Raw genomic sequence first — 23419 nt, 5'->3', positions numbered from 1 at the left:
AACATTCCACACAAAGATGGACTACAAGCCGTCAGGAACAGTATCCCCGATAATGTCACGGCTAACCTGATGGCTGAACTTTGTGACTTTGTCCTCACCCATAACTATTTCACATTTGGGGATAATGTATACCTTCAGATCAGCGGCACTGCTATGGGTACCCACATGGCCCCACAGTATGGCTGACAGACATTTTATGGCAGCCTAGGGGCTGCTCTAACCAACCCTGGGTTCAGATTAACCCTGAGATGCAGGGAGCTGTCCCCTCTGCTGTGCCACACAGAAACTCAGTGCAGCAGAGAATTTGGGCCCCTACGTTTCCAACATTCTCTGTCCACTCTTGTTAAAATTTATATTATCTCTTGTGTCTGGTGGCTTATTTTCTGATGGTTTTTTTTTAAATTTGTATTTCTTTATTTAGCTTCTAATCCTGGGAATTATTTCCCCTTACAGTGTCTTAACACATAAGTGCACAGGTCTTTTCTCATCCATATTGTCCCTGCATTGTCTCAGAAGAAATAAAACAAGCCTTATATTAATATTGGAACAGAAATGTTTTAGACCTGAAATGAAGGCAGATTAAAAACTTCTATTAAAGGTCTGGTAGATGGTCCTTGGCAGATATGTGCTGATGTATCTAGTCCCTGGAGGGATCTGTCCGTCAGCCAGCAAGCGACTCAAAGTAAGAATGACTCACAAAGGCAGAACTCTTGGTCTAATGGGAGAAGATGCCGTCTGACATAAGCCAGACATTGTTCACCCGTCATCCATAAACATGCATGAGAGCTATCTTTTGGGGGAGTAGTAACCCTGAGCTGACCATAAAAGTCTCTTTGTCACTGGAGGGAATGAACCCATGTATGTTTTTTTTCTGTATTCCTTCCATGGTATAGCTACCTTCTGGACCAAGAGTGACGGGCTATCATGCCTGTATCCCATACAGGAACTCCACAGCAAGGCCGAAGTTATGCCAACCATACTGCAGGTGCAGTTGTGTGTACAAGTGGTCCAGTGGCTCTCCACCAGCCCTTGCCAGCCTTTCCTCCAGAACATCCATTCCCCACCCTTGGCTAAACCTCTTCACAGAGCACATCTCACACCCTTTGGCTTATCTTGACCTAGAAACTCCAAGGAGATTTTGTTCTAAAAGGATGCCTGACAAAATCAGCTATTCTTCACTGCAAACAGCGTTAGGGCTTCTTTAAATGTGATAATCAGACATTTAGACAGGAGGAAGCATCTCAGAAAACACTTTCTAATGTGAGTTTCATACACTTTCTCTGGCCAACACAGACTCTTTTGAATTAATGTCTTAAAATAGGTTCAGCTCCTGTGGATTTTTGTTTGTTTGTTTTGGGTAATGTACCAGGAGCTGTAATGTAGACACAACTTGATGCCCAAAGTACTGTTTGTGAGGGAGTTTATTTTTCTAAGATCAGGGCTTATTTGAGAATGAATTAAAAATAGCCTTGCAAGTTACTCCAGGCTTTCTCTCTCATGCATCATATGAGATAGAGGAAATTCCTGCAGGCTGCAGATAAACCTATAATCATTTAATCTGCAATGGGTTACTGTGAAATCCAGACAGAAACCATCTTTCTTATAGCTGCACAGTACTTACAGTCACTCAGAATTTCCAAGCCCTAGTGTAGAATCAGAAAGTATAACAGGAAAGTAACAAGTAGATGAGCAGTAGGCTGGCTTGGGGTAGTGCTTTGAGCCGCCATGCAGGAAAGCTGAGTGGGAGTCCCAGCTCGGTTAGGATTTGGGAATACTATATGGCAGAACGTTCATCCCAATTAAATCTCATCACTACAATGAAAGAAAAGGCAGTGCATAAAAGTGGCACAGGGTCCTGCCAGTTTCATCACACACTTCCACTTTACCCCCTGCAACACCATGGCAACCTATCTCCTCTAGGAATGACAGAGTCAGGGATTTCAGCTGCTGCTGCTCTCTGAAACTCCTGTAGCGGGGATGTGTGGGAGGAGGCATCACAACATAGGGCACTTTCTCTGCTTTGGCCTACAGTTTTAGGAGGAAGGAGCAGGATGCCAAAGAGAGTAGCCAGACCTGCCCGTCCCACAGAGAAGTTTCTGGAGGCATGTGTGGAGCTGGTGCTCCCGCGGTGACCCTACTCAGATCCAATAGTTTAGTTTCCTCTGCACCGACAGAAGCAAAGGGAGTGTGGGGCCAGCCCTCTACAGGAATCACCTCACTTATCACTGAAACGCAGCCGCCTCTGGCGCGAAACATAGGGCTTGTCACACAGCACACAGCAGCAACACCACAGTTTAGGACTGGAAGTGAAGAATACTGTATATAACGTTTGTCCTAGATTTACAAATCAGCATAAAGCAAATATCTCCCCACACAGCAACATACTTGACCTGGCTTACTAATGTAATAGGAAACTGGATCAGAAACATAATTATGTTGCACATGATAAACTTGAACACTCTTAGCTCAGCCTTCACTTCCTACTGTGCCCGCTTCTGAAAATTTGCTTTACGAAGAGAGAGAACCAAGGAAACAACAGTACACAGGCAGTTGTACAACAAAGAAAAACACTGTCAGCTGTACATATGAAAGGCTATCCTCATTTATTTCAACACAACATTTGGCAAAAGGGCCAGTAAAACACTTTCTTACACATGAAACTTGCTTTAGGTACCTGCCCACTGACGTATTCAACAATGTATAACAAACATACGGTACTCAGGGTAAGCAATGAGCACAGTTGTCGGACAATGAAAAAGATGCAATATTTATATGCTTTTTACAAGAAAAACCACAGAAAAATACAAAAAGTATAGTCTGCAGTGTTTACAACCTTGCATAGTATTATCAGTGTTGGGCCTTAATTCTGCAAAGTACAGCCAGCTCCCAGGGCCCACCAGGAAGCCTGCATAGGTGCAGGGATCCATGCACATGGAGTTGCTTGCATAATTGGACCCAAAGAGTTTAACTTATGATAGCAGTGACATTTATTTAAAAAAACATTGTGCTTTTGAAAATGAAATCTATTTGCTTAAGACTCCACACACCCCCTTTAAAAATTACGTACAGTGAAAATAAGAAGTTCACAGCATGTTGGGAATGCAAAGCCCTTGCATTAATGCTTTAAAAATACAGCTTTTAGCGAAGCCTGGAAATGACTGACAGAATATAAAATATTTGCCATGCTGAGTCCTGATCCTGAAACCTCTTACTTGGGGGAGTCAAAGACAGTGCTTGTGAGAGTATGGACTGCTCAGTCCAATACAAATTTGCAGGTTCAGGCCCCCTTAGGTATTGGGTAAGGCTAGAGAACTCATCACTAATATTTCTGATCAGTGGAAATTTCATCATCCTCTCCCTTTGGCATTACTACTATTAAGAATGCATTGACAGCATGCTTGGTTCTATACAAGATACAAAGTATTGAGAATCTCTGCCCCAAAGAGCTTACAGACAAATCCAAAAAAGACACAGTGAAGACAGGATGCATTGGGAAACCTATAGGAGAAGTGTTAATTGTTATTTGTTAATATTACAGTTGTTGACTTGCTTCTTGAGGTCACCCTGTGAACACAATTCAGGCTTCTGCTGCTGGCAAAGATAGTGACTTATTTTGCTGAGTAATCAGGTCCATGTCAAATAAGAGCACTGTAGAGTTACAGAGTCATCACTGTCTTTACCAACCCCTCCTCCCAGCATCCAATTAACCTCTTGCTCGCTGAATGTGTCAGTGTGCTGGAGACTTTCCAAGTGGCTGCAGGGAGTCAGTTGCCCATCTCCCATTAAACACCCATCTCCCATATGCTCCTTTGAAAACCCCAGCCAGAAACATCTGTGAAGCAGCAAGATTCTTTTAAATGGTGGGAATGTAGGAAGCATGAGAGTTAAGACCGGGAGGGTGATTTTGCCTAACACAGCAGTCTGGTAGGTAGCACTCAAGTTAAAAGTACCTATTATATACATTGTCAACCTATTTTATATACCATTACTAATTAATTACAACGTGTTCTTTTGATACATATTAAGGCTGGGATTTGCAATGGAACCTAAGAGACTCATTCACCCAAATCCAAATGAAATTCAAGGAGAATTGGGCATTTAAATCCACTAGGTACCTTTGAAATTCCTATGTACTATATATACACCTGTCATATCACAAAATCAATCTCTCTCTCTCTCTCTCTCTCTATATATATATTTATATACACACACACACTTTATATCCAATGTAAGAGATTATGCAGGGAAAAAGTCATTTAACCAATAATACATTTTCGTTTAGTCAATATTGCACTTGGTTAGTTAGTTCACTGACTTTTTACAAACCTGTTCTACAATCTTAGGTACTTTAACAAAGGTGGTGATTCTCAGGCCTGCAGTCAATCCTGCAGTCAATCAAAGTGCAATCCCAATGGATGAATGAATCTGAATGTTTTTAAGGTGCAGTACAAATAAAAGACAGGATTTGGTGGCATCTCCTCCAACAATAGAATACTATTGCAAGTAAGACATGAAAAATGTTTTTTTAAATTGCTCTTGGCCACAATTTATGATAGGTTAAATTTTTCATAAAACTCTAAGGCATTCAGGAACTTTTCCCGAAAAATCTCTTTATTGCTGTATCTTGGGAGCGCCAAGATGTGATAGCAGGTATTGGCAACAGGATGGAAAAGGTCCGGGTTTTCTTTTTTAAAGTCTGCAATAGTGAATTGAAAATGTCTCATCCCTTCGGCAGGGATTCGATCCGTTCCTGTCAGAAAAGCTGAGGGGAGAAAAAAAAAGTCAATAAGATGCAGACAGAAAACACACTAAGATAACATTACTGGAGGACAAATGGGGTGGCGGGGGCAGAGAATCACAAAGTAAATATACAGGTAATTGTACAAGCTACTTGTTTTGTGTTTTTTGTTTTGCACTTAGTGTACTTGAATATTTTGAATCCTTTTACTTGCTGACTTATAATGAGAATGATCCCTTCTTTTCTTTTTTAATTAAAAATATTTTTTAAGTTAGAAAGGCGAGGCTAGGCTTTCTGTGTTTAAAAACTATGAACCTGATCCAGCAACCTTCTTGGATAAAGCTGGGACTACTTGTGTCAGTAAGGAACACTCACATAATTAAGAACTCCACTTAGGCCCCGACCAAGTCATCTCTTTTGTGCCCCCTCCTTCTGATCTGTGCCACAATTTCACCTCAAAATTTATAAAATTAAATACAAAAAGACACACAGGAATTTGGGGGGGGAGGCATAATCAGTGCTATCTTTGGTTATCTTGCACTAAGTTACTATGGCAATAGATGTCTTGAAATACCTTGGAGAGAGAGATTAATAAGTAGATGTAGCAGAATTTCTGTCCTGTGGGGAATTGCTGATATTTTGACATTTGTTGTCATCCCAAATCAGGAAAAAAAGTCCAAATTTCAATTTTTTTCATGGACTGGAAAGGTCATAAACATTTCAATTAGGAAATGTCTAAACATTTTGTTCAACATTTTCAATCAAAATTAAATGTTTCAGGACTCCCAAATTTAAAACATTTCATTTTGGTTTGGTGAACCAAATTAAAAAGTTTCATTTTGACTTGGTTCAGCATTAATCTGGGGCTTTCCTTAAATGTCACAGCGTCTCATGGGAGTTGTAGTGCTGGTGCCTAATGCCCCAATTCTCCTGTATGGATGGGGCTTCCTGGCTGGATTGCATCTCCCATAATGCATCACAGTCTCCCTGCTGGTTGAACCATTATGGTGCATCATGGGAAATGCAGTCCAGCCAGGGAGCACTTGCCCATAAAAGAAAATGGGGGCATGGGGCAACTGAACTACAAATTCCATAATGCTCTAGGGCTGCTCAGGTGAGCATAGATTAATGCTGAACTGACCTGAAACTAAACATTTTGATTCATTTAAAAAAATCAAAATGTTCAATTTGGGGCTACCTGACCCAAAACATTTTGTTTTGATTTTCCTGGAAAATCAAAGAGTGTCAGCAAAATGTAAGTTTTGCCTGTAGAAATGGCATTTTCTGTTAGAAAAAATATTGTGACAGAAATCTGCACCCCAGCTCTACTAATAATCAATCAATCAATATAATCAAAGAGGGAGCTGGGGAAAAAGGCAGAAGTCTTGACTCCTCGTCCTCTGCTCTAACCACCAACACATACTTCTAAAATATTTCCAGCAGATGAAGAATTAAGAAGTAGATATTCTTCCATTTAGTCAAACTAAATACTCTCATGAGGTAATTGCTGTGAAGCTAATCAAATACCTCTGGCCTCAGCTGCATGCTGATTCATGACCCATCACCTCCACTTGCTCTATATTAGCCTTAGGTGGAATAAAGTTAGGATACCTAGGGATGTTCAGAATAAATGAAGTACAGAAGAATCATGGCTAAGTCAGATGCACTGGGGCAGAGTCTAAGAGTGAGACCTAAAGGAACAGAACTAAAATTTGGCAGAGAAGGCTCTGGCATGGAAATGATGAAAACAAGGCCAAATACAGTAAAAAGCAATTTAAAGCAAAATTATTTTACAACCAAAATGCTTTTTTGTGTTTTAAATAGAGAGAGAATATTTAGTGCATTATTTAAAGTGCCTGTTTTATTACCAAGAAAATTCTTCTTCTTTTCTTCTGGGAGTTCATGAAACACAGCCCAAAAATTCTTGATGGTTTGATCAGACTTTTCATAATCTGTGTACTTTGTATTCTGTCAAAGAGAATAAAAATAGCCCTGCCCCATTAGTCTAGAAATATAAGACCGGAAGGCACCTTGCTAAGTATTATCTAAACCATCCCTGACAGGTATTTGTCTAACCTGTTGTTAAAATCCTTCAATTATGGACATAACACAAGATGCCTAGGTAATTTGTTACAGTGCTTAACTACCCTGACAGGAAGTTTTTCCTAATGTCTAACTTAATTTTCCCCTGCTGCAGTTTAAGACCATTACTTCTTGTCCTGTCCTCAGTGGTTAAGAAAAACAATGCATCACTCTCCTTTTTGTAACAGCATTTACATAGTTGAAGACTGTTATGTCCTCCATCAGTCTTTTCGTCTCCAGATTAAATAAACCCAGTTTTTTTAAGTCTTTCCTCATAGGTCATGTTTTGTTGCTCTCCTCTGGACTTTCTCCAATTTGTCCACATCTTTCCTGAAGTGTGGTGCCCACTGCCCAGAACTGGACAAAATACTCCAGTTGAGGCCTTCTCAGTGCTGAGTAGAGTGGAAGAACTACTTCTCATGGCATGCTTACAACATTCCTACTGATACATCCCAGAATGATTATCACTTTTTTTGCAACAGTGGTACATTGTTGACTCATTGAGTTTCATCCTATTTATTTCAGATTTTTAAACACCCCTGTACGAACGCAGAAGTTCAGGGCACTCTAATCAAGGGTCTGCCTCAACCAGCTAGAGAGAAAGGAGTATAGTACATGGATTTCAGATCTGGGAATGGATTTCTAACATGCCCACTTTGCAGCTTGAAGGTGGTGGGAGGGAAGGATTCAGGTCAGATCCGGGGTATTGCTTTAGGCCCATCTCTAATTCTTCTCTTGTTTGTTGTTTTTTTTAATCTTAAGAAGTGGTACCAGGAAAACCAAAGGGGTGTCTTTCATATGGGGCAAATTTCCAACAAGGGTGTAATGGGTGGAGCTCTGAAAATTGTAATTAGTATTTGTATTACAGTAATGCCTAGCGACCCCTGCCATAACTGGGGCCCCATGGTGCTAGATGCTGTACATACGCATAGTCAGCAAAGGCACCACTCTTCTACTGTTTTACTTTGAGTGCCCAAAGCATGCTTGGTGCGGTACTCTGCAGCATGGACCTCCAGATCATGTTTCTTTGGCTACAGAGCACTAAAAATGAGACAACAGCACAACCCAAAAGAATTTAAAGGAATATCAACCTGTTTAGCCCCAAAATGACTAGTAGCCACTAGGAACAATTAATTGGGTCACTGGTGTGAACCTAAGTGAAAAGCCCCTCATCTCTTACCAGGCCCCTGAACCACCTATTCTCTCATTCATGGGATATGTACTCGACAAAAGAACAAAGACAGGGAACCTATATTCAGCAAGTGAAGCAGGTGCATGCTCTGCTGGACTGCATTACCTCTTCCAGCAGCTTCCAGTCATATTTTGTATGTCCACGGAAAACAGTAAGGAACTCGATAGGAAGGAAGAGCTTCCACTTTTTAGCTGGACAGCCTCTTAAAAACCCATTCCTGAAATCCTCAAATGGCTTCTTTACCGATTCATTGAACACATAATTCACGTATGCATTGACGTATTCTTTCCTGCAAAGATATCAACCGAATGCTGTAGATTTCTTGCTTTTAGTGAAACAGACTGAGGGACAACTTTAAAGGGGAAACCTACAATATGGCCTTAATCCAACACATGCAAGAAACATTGTGCACATGCGTAGCCATCCCGCTGAGTTCAATAGGATTACTTATGTACATAAACAAACACGAATGGCCACTACAAATGACTGTCAATTCAGTCACCCCCATGAATGCATTTTCTGTGCTATTTTTATACATTATAAGGTCATTCTTATTAATTGTTTATATTGTAGTAGTAGCCAAGGGTCCCAGAGTAAGACACGGCAGGTATTCTTTATTTTGTGCTGAATGCACATTTATGAACACAGACCCCTGGTCCATATTCTGCTCTGTTTTACAGTGGAATAAATCCAGAGTAACACCCATTGAAGTCAACAGAATTATTCTGGATTTACACAGGTTTAACTCAGTTTGATTCTTCTTTTTATTTGTGACAGGAATGATTCACTGGAATTGTAGTTCTATATCATCTACCCATTTTAAATATTATATATAGGGCTTAAATAGGGCTTTCAGATTCAGAGATTTTAAGCCCAGCCGGGACCATTTCTGAGCTTCTGCATAACACAGACCAAAGACTATCATCTCCCAGTTACCCCTGTGTTGAGGTTATCCCTGATACACTGTAAGGTTAATGAACTTTTACTTCCAACTATCCTTCTGTCCTATGTAACAAACAATTTGCTCGAAAGAAAAATCTTACAGTTTAAAATCAAATTATATATATATATATATATATATATATAAATAAATCGATACCTCTTCCAGGACAGAAACTAAAACACTAGATGCTTAAAGAAGTGTGTGCGTGTGTGTGTAGAGAAAGAGGGAGAAAACTACCTGTTATGCTTTGTGATTGGAATGTCTGCACCATTTTCTTTAAGTTCGATGGAAACTATAGATCCTCCTTGTTCCTTCATTATCTACAACAGTCAAAGGCAAAGTAAAAAATTGAATGCTGGTTTACTCATACCATTCTTATTCTTTATACTGAGCCTGATACTGCAAACACTTATGAAGGTGAGGACTTAACTTATATGATCAGTTGTGCTGATTTCAACGGGACTACTCATAAATCAAGTTACTCTGTGTATAAGTGTTTGCAGAGCTGGGCCCGTAAGTAGAATGATAATGGCTTACTGTGAAATCCATCATCATGTTCTCAAGGATGTCATCATAGTCTTCATCCAGCATTTCTTGAAGATTCCTGTCAGACAAGAAGCAATATGGAAATAGACTCTAAATAATTTTGTTAATGCAAATTAGCAAAATATTTTCTATTTCTGTACATATACACATTTTTTGTCTTACATCTTATCTAGCACCATTCATTCCGAATGACCCACAAATTGGTCTACAACTGGTCTATAAACTTCAGGTCTGATCCAGCAATGAGCTTCATGTGGCCTGAGCAGAGCCCCCCTGACTTTCAAGGAATTCCATGCAGACGTATGGGTCAGTTTGCACCCAGGTCATTGTAGGACTGGAGCCTCGGACCCCCATCCTACAGTTATATAGGTGAATAACTTTACACACATGAATAGTCCCACTGACAGTTACTCACATATGTAAGTGTGTGCAGAATCAAGGCCTGAGGCTGCTATGTTTACTGAGTCAAGACAATTCCATCATGGACCATGGGGATGATAGATAAGAACAATTTTGTTGTGCACAGCAGCACCACACAGCAATTTAAGACAGGAAGTGAAGATTTTTTGGTAATTTGGTTCACTGATGTAATTCATAGTTTGTTCTTTTAATTTTTGTGTGAAGCACTTAGTTGCCATGGTGATAAGTGCGGTGCAAGTTAGTGAAATAAGAAGTGAAACAGCAGGGGGAGGAGGTTGGGTAGGCAGAATGCAAGTAACTAAGTTGGAACTTGTCCAAGACACTGAAGGAAATAGACATGCTATTAAAAAACAAACAAAATAAATTGCCATGCAGTCTTTGTGATCCTGGTCTCTTACTTCTCAGCCAGAATGAGCACCACAGTATCCCCATCTTGATGATAGGACATTGGTTATAACATAACCAATATAATAACACTATCTACTGAATCACCACCACCATTTCCTGCTGTACATATCTGAAATCTCGTATTCAAAACCTAATGCAACCAAAGCTTAGTTTTTCAGATCTGACATGATCACAGCATAGAGAAATAATTCCGTTATACTAAACATTTAAGTTGGTTAAAATGGAATCACAACAGAAATGTATAACCCACCAATCAGGAGACTATTAAATAAGATGCAGCTTTGTTTCAGCCAGGTCTAAATTATAGCCAACAACATTCTTAGGGCTTGTCTACACTCGCAAGTTTTGTCGCCAAAAACTGCCTTTTGGCAACAAAACAGCAAGAGCATATACACTACAATGGGACTTTTGTCGTGAAAAGCACCCAGTTTTGGTGACAAAAAACTTCCACCCCAATGAGAGACTTGTCTTTCCCCCTCCCTTTATTGTCCACAAAGAGCCAGTGTAGACACTGCTGACTGTTTTGTCGACAGAACTGGCTTCTGCCAGTATCCCACAATGCCTGCCCTGATTGCTCTGCTCAGTGTTTTGATCTCTGCTTCCCTGCAGCCATGTGCCTCTCCCCTTTCAAAGCTCCGGGAAGTATCTGTGTGCTGCTCCGTTTGGGAAACAAAGAAAGAGCAAATCATTGGAATGCTCCTGTTCTGCCCTGCGCTAGAAACATAGCGGCAGGCAGACTGCTGCTGTGGGGGAGGAGGCCAGACTGCTGCGCTGTTTTGTCATTCGTGTCACTGTGGAGAGCTCCCACAGCTACTCACGATGCTGCTCTCGGCAGCTGAGGGGGCTGTGGGAGAACCCAGAGAGAATCTCAAGGTATGCAGCGATCAGCTCTTTCTTCCCACAACACTGCACTGTGGGATACATACCCACAGTGCATTGCTCACCCTGTCGATGATGGTCTCCCCAGTGTGGACATGATCTGTCAACAGAGGGAGCAAGTGTGAACACCCTGTGGCGATTTTTTTGTTTTGTTGACTTTTGGGTGTCGACATAAGTTTTGTCAACAAAACTTGGTAGCGTAGACAAGCCCTTAACTTGTCCGTTTGCAGGGGTGCAATTCAACCTCCTGCTTGTCCAATGCCTGGCCCCACTGAAGACAAAGGGAGTTTCACTGTGGACTTCAGTGGGCGCAGAGTTTCACCCTTAGGGTGTGTCTACACTGAAATCGAAGGAGTGACTGCAGCACATGTGGACATACCGAGCTATCCGCAATCTAATTAGCGTGAATATCAATACCAGTGAAGCCACGGCAGCGCGGGCATCAGTATCAACTATACAAGCCCGCCCAGGACTCTGAGTACTGAGCCAGTCAGCTAGCCCACACTGCTGCAGCTTCACTGCTAGTGGTACTCATGCTAACTCAGGTTTGTATACACGTGCTGCAATCCACTTGCAGGGCAGACGTACCCTGAGTGTCTCATCTCTGGAGCATGTCCCTGTCCTAGTATTATCATATCAAAAGCAGTATGGTATTATAAGTTCATTGAAGGCATGTACTTGAATAACTGTATTTAGCTCTGTTTTTAGTGGTTTCTATGCACACCACAAAGTAGGAGACCCTCCCCCCCCCACATACTTTTATTTAATGGCACAAAGCTTGGGAAATTGTTTTCATACCTCCCTTCTGTAGGAGACAGCTCTTTTAAGTCTTCTAGAGTGGGTGGAATATCCAGCAACTTTTTGTACAGAGCTAGAGGGAAATGAAAGGGAGCGATCTTCATGTTATACAGTGCCATTCCAAACAGAGTGCCAATCAGGAAAAAGGTGTCTTCGCTTCCTGGTACCTAGTTTGTGTGTTTAAAAAACAAAACAAAGCCCTTATTACTGACTTTTATTATGGTGGGGAGGGAGTGTGTCTAGTGGCTAGAGGCAGGGGACTGGGTATCTGGATCCGTGAATTGTATTCATCGTTCTGCTGCTGAGTGCCTGGGCAAGTCACTGACACTCTCTTATAGTTATGTCTAACCTGCAGTTGGGAGGTGTGATTGCAGCATATGTAGATACACCTGAGCGAACCTTGATCTCACAATAGCAGTGAAGTTGCAGCAGCACAGATGACACTCACTCAAGTATATGCCCAGGGTCCTGGGCAGACAGGGCTAGTCCGTGCCGCTGTAGCTTCGCTGCGATTGTTACTTGAGCTAACTTCAAAAGTATCTCATGTTTGTCTACGTGTCCTACAATCACACCTCCTGATTGCAGTGAACATACCCTATGCATAAATAAAGAAGTAACGGCATACATACAGAACCCTATGCCTGTTATTTAAAGGAGCAAGCATTTCTGAGGCCCAAAATATGAACTGGAAACTCCTTTAACTGAGAATCTGGTTGTTGGTGGGACTCCAGGATTTCCCCTAATGGAGGCTGAGCTTGCTCAGTGGAATCCAAGCACTGCCCACAGGGAGACCTGCAGCATTTCTAAGTCTGTTTCTCACAGAAGACATGACCCAGATGGTGAGCCAGTTCATAAAAACGTGAAGGGGTGACAGTCATATGGGGAAATACCAGCTAAAAGGAGATTTTTTTTTTAAGGTGAGGTTAAAAAATAGTATCATCTTAATAACTCACCTGAGAGGGGAACCAAATCAGCTTGGAGTCCTCCAAACTTCTGAATATCTGTGCTTCTGGACAACACAGTTCCCTTGTAATGATAGTGAAGAACTCCTGGGACAACCCTCCATCATCAATACCTTGTTCTCCAACGAACTGCACCTGAACAGTCCAAAAAGACCCCAAGAAAATCACTGCTCTTGTGTCCATACTGAAATGATCACTTGTACAACTCCTCCCAGCACTAGGCAGTTACTTGGGCCCTGAAATCTGCAGAGAGCTCGATGTAGGTGCAAGGGACTGTCAATGCATATGAAATTGCAAGATTGGGGCCCTCGTTTGCAGAGGTGGCAATAACAAATTGAATACCCATAACTGCAGTGGCTGTTCAGCATGAAACACTTCCGTGTGTTTACCCTTGAATGATCATCATCTGTTATACTGGACAGGAGATGGAGATAGAAGGAGGAAAAGTTATAAGTGATACCACAGTGTTGTCAGCTATCATAATTTTATTTCGAGTCTTGTGCTAGTTGGTATTTTTCTGAAAGCCCCAGCTCTTGGAATCATGTGCATATGTGAAAAAACATTTTGAAAAAAATGTCTAGCCTTTGTAGTTGCAGAAGCAAGCTTCAAAACATGAACGCAGGTTCCTAAAACCAGAAAGCAAATAAAAAGAATCCAAAATGTATTATTTTTAAAGATCTTATGCATTTTAAGACAGTTTTATAATTTTGGGGGCCTGACTAGTGATTTTTTTGAATGCTTGAAGTTGGCAGTACTGGTACCATAATCTGACAAATTAGATCCTTATCCTTAAATCCAAGGCACTAATTCTTCCCCTGCCCAGTTTTCACAGGTTCCTTTGCTTCACCAATATTTGCTCTTAGTGCTGTTGAAAGATGCCAGCTAGACAGCTATTGACACCCCCTTTAATGATGATAAGCCACACGTGAATGTTATATGCATGAGGGGTGAAATCCTGACCCCAAAGAAATTAGTGACAACACTCCCATTGATTTCAATGGGGACAAAATTTCACCCCTAGGATATATATCACTGTTGGTCTGAAACCTGTGCAGTTATTTACATCAGGGCCAAGTGGGGGGTGGAAAAGGCTATCATTCTGACTTGGTAATGTTCTACACTCCCTTTGCCCCGATGTAAATGGCTACACAAGGGGCAAATTTGCACTGTGGCTTTATGTACCATGCCTGCTGTGTGAATAAGCAGGAGACTACTATTTCCAAGGCTGTCTTTTGAGATGGCTCAGTGGGAGAAGAGAACGGAAAGGTGACACTGGCCTTTTGATAACAATACATTCACTTACCGAAAACACTACTGGTAGTTTTTTACATTGGAATAAGCACAGAAGCTTGAGCTTAAACCTTATTTTATAAACAGCATAGCACCATCTAGTGGAAATCAGTTGGTATTACCCAATTTTAATTCCAAATAATAGCCATATCTGCATTAAAAAAAACCCTGATATTTGTTATATATAACACACACATGCACACACAATGCCATTAAAATAAAATTATATGTATTTACTGTTCTGCATCATTTGTATACTGGTTCTCAGAAAACTCTATACTCCCCAAATGTGGATTGCTGTATATAGCTGTAATTCCTTCTTGCCATTCTAGCGACAATAATAAATCACATGATCTTTTGGGTCATGGTTTCTGATAATCTCAGAACCCCTGGATAGAAATAAATTATCCAGGTAGGAGTTTCCTGAACAGCTAAGCCTGACTGTTGTGTAAATAAATGTAATACTTTGTTAATTTAAAATGAGTGTTAGACATGCTTATGAAAAAAAAATTATAGCATGTATAGTAGTCACATAGGCCTCAACTTGTAAAGTATAAAAGAATCCAAGGAAATGTCCTCTTGCACGTCTGTAATAAATTCAGGCTCCCACTCCCATTATTCTGTGCTCTCTCATGCCTGATACAGGGTCTCTCTCTCTCTCAAGTCTTCTCTTGTGGTATGCTTTCTTTGAAGTGCTCTTTCATTCTATTCCCCAATGCATTTTCAACTTCTCCAATATACTTCTCTACTCCTCCAATCTCTCCCATACGTTCCCTTCCCCTCTTTGCTCCTCCACTTCACCTCCCAGTTGTGTTTTGCTGCTCCATCCCTGTCGTATCATAGCAGCAGTAAATAGCATCTACAAAATCCAGTAGCCGTGTCCACATTCGGAACACATGTGGCTTCCATGTGCTTCAGTTACCTTTTGTATGATTACTGAAATATTTGATAGAGTGCCCTCTTCTGGTGGGGCAGCTCTGCGACATCAAACATCAAAGCAAGTGCTGCATTATCTGGGGCATTTGCCGACCCAGTTTGGGGAGTTCAGATTTTTTCTGTATGTCAGCAGGTATTCAGGTCTAAATGCGGGCTATGGGGAAGCTCACTTGCCAAAATGTAATAATTTTTGTCTCATTATTTTTATGACACTGAATGACATTAGGTACTAAGTATTTGGTATTTTTGTTTGTTTTTCTTTTTTTAACTGGGTTTAAAACACCCTAGATTCTCTTTTCCCAGTTTCCCACTGGAACCATTTTTTCCTGAGCAAGTTATAAATCTCTGAAAACAAAGATTTAGAGCAGTCAAGCTGTAATGTGTTGAACAAGCAAGATTTCAAAAGAAATTCCAATGTCCCACTGAAATCAACTCAACAAATTCTTTCCTCATCAGTGAGATTAAAAATAAAAATAGACTAAAAATTAACTCCCCACAAGGAAGTATTGCTGACCCTCCACACGAGTACAATTTGTCAACTCCGGGGGAGTGTATGTATGGGAATGTATGTATGGGAATGGTCCAACAACTTTTCCTAGAGGTGCACAAACAGCTGTAGCCTCAGCTTGTCGCCATGGTTGACCTGCTCAGGGAAGTGCTTCGAATGAGATTAAGTATCAGGGGGTGGCCGTGTTAGTCTGTATCCCCAAAAACAAGGAGGAGTCTGGTGGCACCTTCAAACAGATTTATACTCCTCCTTGTTTGAGAATGAGATTAAATGGCTACCTCTGTTGATCCATTAATCTAGTATGGTACTGATGTAGTACCTACACCTGAGTCTCCGAGAGTCTCCAAGTATTTCGAAAATAGAGACCACCGTGCCTGCCTCCCACACCATGGGAGAAATAGCTTAATTAGCTGACAGCGTGGCGAGCCAAGTGACAGTGATAAGGGCGCCACTAGAAGCCTTTTCTTTGTGCGAATACAGACTAACAGGGCTGAAACCAGGGATAACGGAATACCTCTGGCGGGGGCCGAAGGGCAAGAGGAGCTGGGACCAAGGCAAGAGCAGCTGCTATGAATACCGCAGCGCAGGAGAAGCAAGGGGGGTGGGCGCAGCTGAGAGCAAGGCAGCACCGGCTGATGACTAGGAACCGAGGGGCAAGCAGCCCGGGCTGCACAGGGACTCTCCCAGGCCGGCGCAGGAAGGAAGGAAGGAAGGAGGGGCAGAGAGGAGGAGGCTGGCCCTGTGAGTCAGCACAGCCGCGGCAGAGCAGGACCATGCGAGGACGCTCTGTGAGCAGGACGCTCGCCTCAGTGCTGCTCTGCGGGCAGCCCCAGCCCGCGGGAGCCGGCGCGGCAGCGGCTGCTCACAGACCCGGCCCGGGGGCAGCCCTGAGCCACTCCTCGGACAGGCCGGAGGGCCAGGAGCAGCCCGCGGCCTTCGACCCGGCTGTGCTGCAGTTCCTGGTCTGCCCGCTCTCCAAGCAGCCGCTGAGGTGAGGCCGGCCTCCCGCCCCTTCCCTTGGGCTCGGAGAGCTTCGGGGACCCTGGGGAGCTGCTGCTGCCGCCGCACGGGGCAAGCCCGAGACCCTGGCCCCGTAATTCCTGCCGGCAGCCAGCACGCTCCCCTTCCCCGCCCCCGCGGCGTCCTCTGCCCGCCAGCCACGTGGCTCCCGCCCCGTCCTGCTGGGAGACGAGATTTTAACCCAGCAGGGACCCGAAGTGACACGTCACTGTCCTGCTGGAAAACACAGCAAGAGCCTCTCAGGCGGGGCGGGCAGACTTGCTGGCCTGAGGGCCGCCCCGGCTTTCGGAAGTTGCATGGAGGGAGGGTTGGGCGGGGGCTGTGCCTCCCCAAACAGCCAGGCGTGGCCCGGCCCCCGCCCCCCGGGACCCCCGCCCCATCCAACCCCCGCCCCATTCCCTGCTGGCCCCCCCCCGGGACCCCCGCCCCATCCAACCCCCGCCCCATTCCCTGCTGGCCCCCCCCCGGGACCCCCGCCCCATCCAACCCCCGCCCCATTCCCTGCTGGCCCCCCCCCGGGACCCCCGCCCCATCCAACCCCCGCCCCATTCCCTGCTGGCCCCCCCCCGGGACCCCCGCCCCATCCAACCCCCGCCCCATTCCCTGCTGGCCCCCCCCATCCAACCCCCCCCCATTCCCTGCTGGCCCCCCCCGGAACCCCCGCCCCATCCAACCCCCGCCCCATTCCCTGCTGGCCCCCCCCCGGGACCCCCGCCCCATCCAACCCCCGCCCCATTCCCTGCTGGCCCCCCCCCGGGACCCCCGCCCCATCCAACCCCCGCCCCATTCCCTGCTGGCCCCCCCCGGGACCCCCGCCCCATCCAACCCCCGCCCCATTCCCTGCTGGCCCCCCCCCGGGACCCCCGCCCCATCCAACCCCTCCATTCCCTGCTGGCCCCCCCCCCGGGACCCCTGCCCCATCCCGCTCCCTGTCTCCTGACCTCCCCAGTAACCCCCGCCACCCCATCCAACTCTCCCTCTCCTTCCTGACTGCCCCCCCCAGGACCCCTGCCCTATCCCTCCACCCCTTCTCCCTGTCCCCTGACTGCCCCCCGCCACATCCATCCACCCCTTCTCCCGGTCCCCTGACTGCCCCCGGAACCGCCACCCCATCCAACCCTCCCTCTCCTTCCTGACTGCCCCTACCCCCGGGACCCTGCCACATCCATCCACCCCTTCTCCCGGTCCCCTGACTGCCCCCCGCCACATCCATCCACCCCTTCTCCCGGTCCCCTGACTGCCCCCCGCCACATCCATCCACCCCTTCTCCCGGTCCCCTGACTGCCCCCGGAACCCCCACCCCATCCAACCCCCCCCCCCTTCCTGACTGCGCCCCCGGGACCCCTGTCCCATCCAACCACCCCTTCTCCCTGTCCCCTGACTGCCCCCCGCCACATCCATCCACCCCTTCTCCCTGTCCCCTGACTGCCCCTGGAACCCCCCCACCACCCAACTCTCCCTCTCCTTCCTGACTGCCCCCCCAGGACCCCTGCCCTATCCCTCCACCCCTTCTCCCTGTCCCCTGACTGCCCCCCCCCCCGGGACCTCTGCCCCATCCATCCATCCACCCACCCACCCCTTCTCCCTGTCCCCGACTGCCCCTGGAACCCCCACCCCATCCAACCCCCCCTCTCCTTCCTGACTGCCCCTACCCCCAGGACCCCGCCACATCCATCCACCCACCCCTTCTCCCTGTCCCCTGACTGCCCCCCGCCACATCCATCCACCCACCCCTTCTCCCGGTCCCCTGACTGCCCCCCGCCACATCCATCCACCCCTTCTCTCGGTCCCCTGACTGCCCCCGGAACCCCCACCCCATCCAGTCCCCCCTCTCCTTCCTGACTGCGCCCCTGGCACCCCTGCCCCCAATTCAACCCCCCCGTTCCCTGCTCTCTAACTGTCAGAGCCCCACCCACACCCTGACCACCACCCTGAACTCCCCTGTCCTCTATCCAATCCCCCTGCCCCCTTCCCGAGTGGCTGCACCAGGACAGGCAGCCGTGCCGCCCGGCTGGAGCCAGCCACGCCCTGCGCAGCACCGAGCACCAGGTCCCGCCGGGCTCTGCAGCTGCACTGCCCCAGGAGCTCACAGCCCCCCCCTCCCCAAGCACGGCACTGGCAGCACAGTGAGCTGAGGCTGCGGGGGAAGGGCTGGGGACTAGCCTCCCGGGCCAGGAGCTCAGGGGCCAGGCAGGAGGGTCCCACGGGCCATAGTTTGCCAACCTCTGCTCTCATCGCAAAAGGAGCTGGTTTTTAAATCAGCCATAAAGTTAATTTGAATGAGAGCCTATACCATCAGATAAGTCAATTTTGGCAGGTCACTCACTTCCAATTTTCTGCAGCTGTTCATTAACTGAACTGTATATCTGCCTGGGAGAAGGAAAGGAGTTACAATGGAAGGTAGGGGTGTCTGTGTGTGTCACACCCACTCATGCTCTTCCTCCATTTTCACCTCCTTGGGCATGCTATTTATATCTACTAGAATTAATTGAAACACAGCAAAAAGGTGAGAACTCAATGTAATCTCTAGGGTTCATGACTAGCACATGTGCTCTGTGGAAGCTACAGTTTGCCATAATTTATTTTTACACCTCTGCCATTGCAGACACAAACACAATCGGAAAGTACCCTATGAATAGCCTTGAGAATATAATTGTGAAGTACAACTGAGCTGAATGGCATTTTCTACACAAAATCTTAGTTCACAACTGCACTGCTGTAGGGTGCCCAAGCACTTAAGGAGAGTTTTCATTTTCATAATTTAAATGTTATAAATTGTTATGAAGAGTCACACCCTACCTCCATTCTAAATAGTATCTTTATCTGAAGGCATGATTTCCTGCTTTGAGAATGTGTCCTGGTTACTTTCTGTTAGGATAATTCTACTAGTTCCATAGTTTCTAGCTACATACTTCCATTGAGATGTTCGTTTCAGTTGTCTTTCACCCCCCTCCAAAAATAAAAAAAACACCCCAACCCAAAATCTTCAACAACAACAACAACAACCCAGGTCATTGTATCTACTGTTCAATTTTTTTTAACCAGGTATGAAGCATCCACCAATGAACTAATTAACAAAGAGCTGGGCATCGCGTATCCGATCATTGATGGCATTCCTAATATGATCCCTCAGGCCGCAAGGATGATTGACAGAAAGGCCCAGGGTGAGGAACCGAAGCAAACCTAGATAGCCGTCATCATTCAGACAAAACCTGAAGACTAACCTACGCCCACAGTAACTGGGGAAGAAAGATGTTTCTGTCACTGCCTACGCTAACTGTACTTGTTCCACTGTTGTCCTTAGTGGGTCTGTTTTATTCAGCCAGTGTGGATGAAAAGTTCCCAGAGGGCTGCACCAGCACAACCAGTTTGTGTTTCTACAGTCTGCTTCTTCCTATTACCATACCAGTTTACGTGTTCTTTCACCTTTGGATCTGGATGGGTATTAAACTTTTTAGACACAACTAATAAGGAAAAGCTTGGAAGGCACCACAAAAATAGACTTGCCAACCTTGTGGCTGCTTGGAGAGAGCGATGTATCTTCACCTACCCACACCCTAATATTATATTCCATGCAGTTGCAATAGTCTCCTAGCATAAGTGGTGGTCTTTATTAATCTCCCAATGATGCCTGAAAATGTAACTTTCTGCACAAGCCTTGATGCACAATGGCCTCATTACTGCTGAGAGAGATAATTAAATAACATTTCTCTTGTTCCTCCTCCATGTTAGCATGTCCCAGCAAAACCTATTGGTGAGTTGTAAGGCTATGCTACTAGCCCGTCAAAGTTGTTGTGTCTTTGAAAAGAATAAATGTTGTGCACTGATTGAGATGAATTTTTTTAAATAGGTTATGGTGAGTTTCACTATGCCTCTTTAAATGAGCAGCACCATAATTCGGTAGTTGCCTTGCTGGTTTGAACTGATGTCTGCAGTAGAATGCATTTGTCTTACTGTACTATGGAAATAAAGAGTATAATACATCAAACTTGTATCCACATGTGCTTTGCAGACTCTGCATTAGGAGCTCTTCGGTCCCTACTGAAATGTAGCCACGTTGTAGGTGGCATCCATTTATGTGCCTGTAACACTATAGGTCTAATTTTAGATGGGGTAGTGAAAAGTAATGTCTCTAATTAAATTATAGGGGGAAGGAAGACAGGGCATTTGTTATTACTGAAATAGGCATTATTATGATTGCCAGGATAGCAGAGCTGGCACACCTATTCATGGGATAGTAGCCTGGGGGCTCCTGGAACCTGTGCCAACCGGCAAAGGTCCCTACCAGCTGGGGATAGCAGTAGTGCGGCTTGCAGCAACCAGACCCTCTCCCCAGCCCCTTGCCAGATCTATGCTGTCTGGGGAAATGCAGTACAAAGGGAGTAGAGCAGGGCTTAGAATCTGGCCTATTAAAGTACCCGCTGTTTGCTGTTAGGTGACTCTTGGTTCTCACCCATTTCTAAGTCTTAGGTGGGGTAATGCGCGCTATGGAGGTGGAGTGTTTTTTAAAGCGCAGGGACACGTTGTGTATTAATTGGTCTGGGTACACCCTGGTGGTGCACTTCAACATAGTTCTGTTTGAAACTACGGTGTTAAAGTGCACTACTAGGGAACCATTAGAGTGCAAAAGCAGGGTCTGCAGGGACCAATTAACACACAACACATTTGTGCGCTTTAGAAAGCACAGCCACGTTTAGTACATTACCCCACCATGTAGACAGCCCTTAATCAACCAGTGCCAGTCATATTAACTTAAATAGGCACTCCTAGATGGACAGAGAGAGACAGCTGTGATGTTGAGACACAGAATGGTGGTAGCAAAAGTGACTCCCCTGCATGAGCTAGACCATACATGTACAAATTGTCCTTATGCATACTGTTGCCACCTTGATGTAAAATGCAAGAGGGTAAGGGTGAAGGAGCAGAAAACTCTCCCTACGTAACCTTTTAAGCTTAGGTTGGAAATGTGCTTCCATTTACAGCTCAGTAACAAATATCTCCATCTTAAAATTGAAGAGTAACATCTGTGTGTTGGATACCTATCTGGGTAGTGCGATTTATATACGTTCCCGCAAAGTGCATCTCTGAGCCTGTGATTCTGGCTGGTCACATATATGGGGACTCAGAGCCATCCCTTAGGTATGGTGAATCGGGATGACTGCTGGGGGCCCCGCAGGGGGCAGCGGGGAGCTGAGGGGTGAGGAGCCTCCCCACCAGAACCTTCTCCTGCCCACCGGTAGGTCTCGCTCCCTCTCAGCGCCTACCGCAGATCAGATGTTTTGCGGTGTCAGGAGGTGCTGGCAGGGAGGGGAGAGAAGTGAGGGCGCAGTGTTCTCGGGGGAGGTGGGGCAGGGTGGGGGCAGGGGCGGGGTGGGGGCAGGGCCCAGGCAGAGCAGGGGGAGCAACCCCCAGCAGATTAGAAACTCAGCGTCCATGTCCTGGGTCCTGCATCCCCCTAGGGACGGCCTTGTGGGGACTGGTTAACATTGGTTGTGGCTTCTAATGGCGTAGGGGAAAGCTATTCCTTGCATTGGGATAGACTCAGTCATCTGTGGGGCGCGTCTATAACTTAACTACTATGACCCTAAGTAAGATAGAGCCACTTGTAGAAGTTGACAGAACAAATACAGCAATAAATCAAAGAATACAAGTCTACCAGATTCATTCTTTGCTACCTCCCTGCCCCTCAAGTCTAACTCTGGGAAACAAGAGCTGGCCCCCTTTGGATATAGCACAAGACGACAGCAAGCCATGACACTGCCCAACACTATGAGGTAGAGAGGAATCAGGTAGCATATTTATCCCATTTTCACAGAAACCAAACTACAGGTAAATATTCTTAAAGACTTAGCTACTGAGACATCAGAAGACAGTAATAAGACAGTCATAAGATGCTCTAGGGAAAAGCAACTAGTTATAATCTGGGAGGGCAGACAATATTTTTGATGTGTTGCTTAATGAAGCAAAGCTGCAAGCAGGGCATTGGATGCTGTAAGTCATGGCATAAACGGCCGAGTGAACCTGCGTGTTCGCACTGCTGCGGTAGATGCGGGGTGGGAACCGCTGGCAGGGAAGAAGGGCCACCACCGAAAGAAAAAAAAATATTGGATAATAAGAGTTATTGCATTTGCGGTCTCTCGTGGCATAGATCGGATAACCAGACCACTCCAGTGCGTAGTGCTGATACTAGGAGTTTGGAACATAGAGCCCTTTATGACCCTATGATGCTGTCGTGAGATCTATGCAGATCCTGATCCTGTGCCCATGCTGAGCTCCATTAAAGTCCACTACCCAGATTTCCTGCAAGGTCAAGACCTTAGTCACTCATCCATCTAATTGTTTTTCCATCACCGTTGGTGCCAGACCGACAGAAATCGAAAGGGAGGCCTCCTTTGTAACTACATGATGGTACAGCAGAGGCAGGAGCAACACAGTCATCTCCCATGCTGTGCCACTGGGGCGTCTCCTCCATGGTGTGCGGGGGACCATCTCCACTCAGGACAGCAGCAGTTAGTCTCTGTGGCCAAGTCAATTCTTGGCCCCTAGCGCTGATCATGGAGATGTGTTGTACACACATTGGTTTGCCTGGCCACCACTTTCACATACAGCAGACTACCCAACAGCCATAAGGAGGTGACCTAGCAGTGAAAGAGTACTCCATTGGGTAGTGCTAATATGAGTTTGGAAAATAGAAACC

The 23419-nt window shown here is 45.5% G+C and overlaps 3 protein-coding genes across 3 annotated transcripts in view; 2 read left to right on the top strand and 1 right to left on the bottom strand.

Annotated features, from left to right (window-relative positions):
* Positions 1–2586: 2586 nt before the first annotated feature.
* The window catches only part of LOC140910225 (E3 ISG15--protein ligase HERC5-like), a 46447-nt gene continuing 25614 nt past the window's right edge, over positions 2587–23419 (bottom strand). The window contains exons 17-23 of the mRNA XM_073340678.1: positions 12960–13103; positions 12007–12173; positions 9493–9559; positions 9193–9275; positions 8118–8301; positions 6607–6706; positions 2587–4762 (exon numbers count right to left, since the gene is read on the bottom strand). Coding sequence (XP_073196779.1) covers positions 4548–4762; positions 6607–6706; positions 8118–8301; positions 9193–9275; positions 9493–9559; positions 12007–12173; positions 12960–13103 — 960 coding nt within the window. The 3' untranslated portion in view covers positions 2587–4547. The remainder of the gene's footprint in view (positions 4763–6606; positions 6707–8117; positions 8302–9192; positions 9276–9492; positions 9560–12006; positions 12174–12959; positions 13104–23419) is intronic.
* Positions 16430–19909, top strand: PYURF (PIGY upstream open reading frame). The gene is made up of 2 exons (XM_073340680.1): positions 16430–16693; positions 19768–19909. The coding sequence occupies exons 1-2, from the start codon at positions 16476–16478 to the stop codon at positions 19907–19909; spliced, it is 360 nt and encodes a 119-aa protein (XP_073196781.1). The 5' UTR covers positions 16430–16475.
* Positions 19975–20710, top strand: PIGY (phosphatidylinositol glycan anchor biosynthesis class Y). Its single transcript, XM_073340681.1, has one exon. The coding sequence runs from the start codon at positions 19975–19977 to the stop codon at positions 20188–20190; it is 216 nt and encodes a 71-aa protein (XP_073196782.1). The 3' UTR covers positions 20191–20710.

The sequence above is a fragment of the Lepidochelys kempii genome, chromosome 4, assembly GCF_965140265.1.
Source record: "Lepidochelys kempii isolate rLepKem1 chromosome 4, rLepKem1.hap2, whole genome shotgun sequence".
NCBI classification, from domain to species: Eukaryota; Metazoa; Chordata; order Testudines; family Cheloniidae; genus Lepidochelys; species Lepidochelys kempii.
This window is presented reverse-complemented; position numbering and strand designations above follow the sequence as displayed.

Coding starts and splice junctions, on each gene's coding strand:
- PIGY (XM_073340681.1), top strand. CDS start 19,975: ATGTTTCTGTCACTGCCTACGCTAACTGTACTTGTTCCACTGTTGTCC.
- PYURF (XM_073340680.1), top strand. CDS start 16,476: ATGCGAGGACGCTCTGTGAGCAGGACGCTCGCCTCAGTGCTGCTCTGC. Junction 16,694..19,767: donor CTCTCCAAGCAGCCGCTGAG/GTGAGGCCGGCC, acceptor TTTTTTAACCAG/GTATGAAGCATCCACCAATG.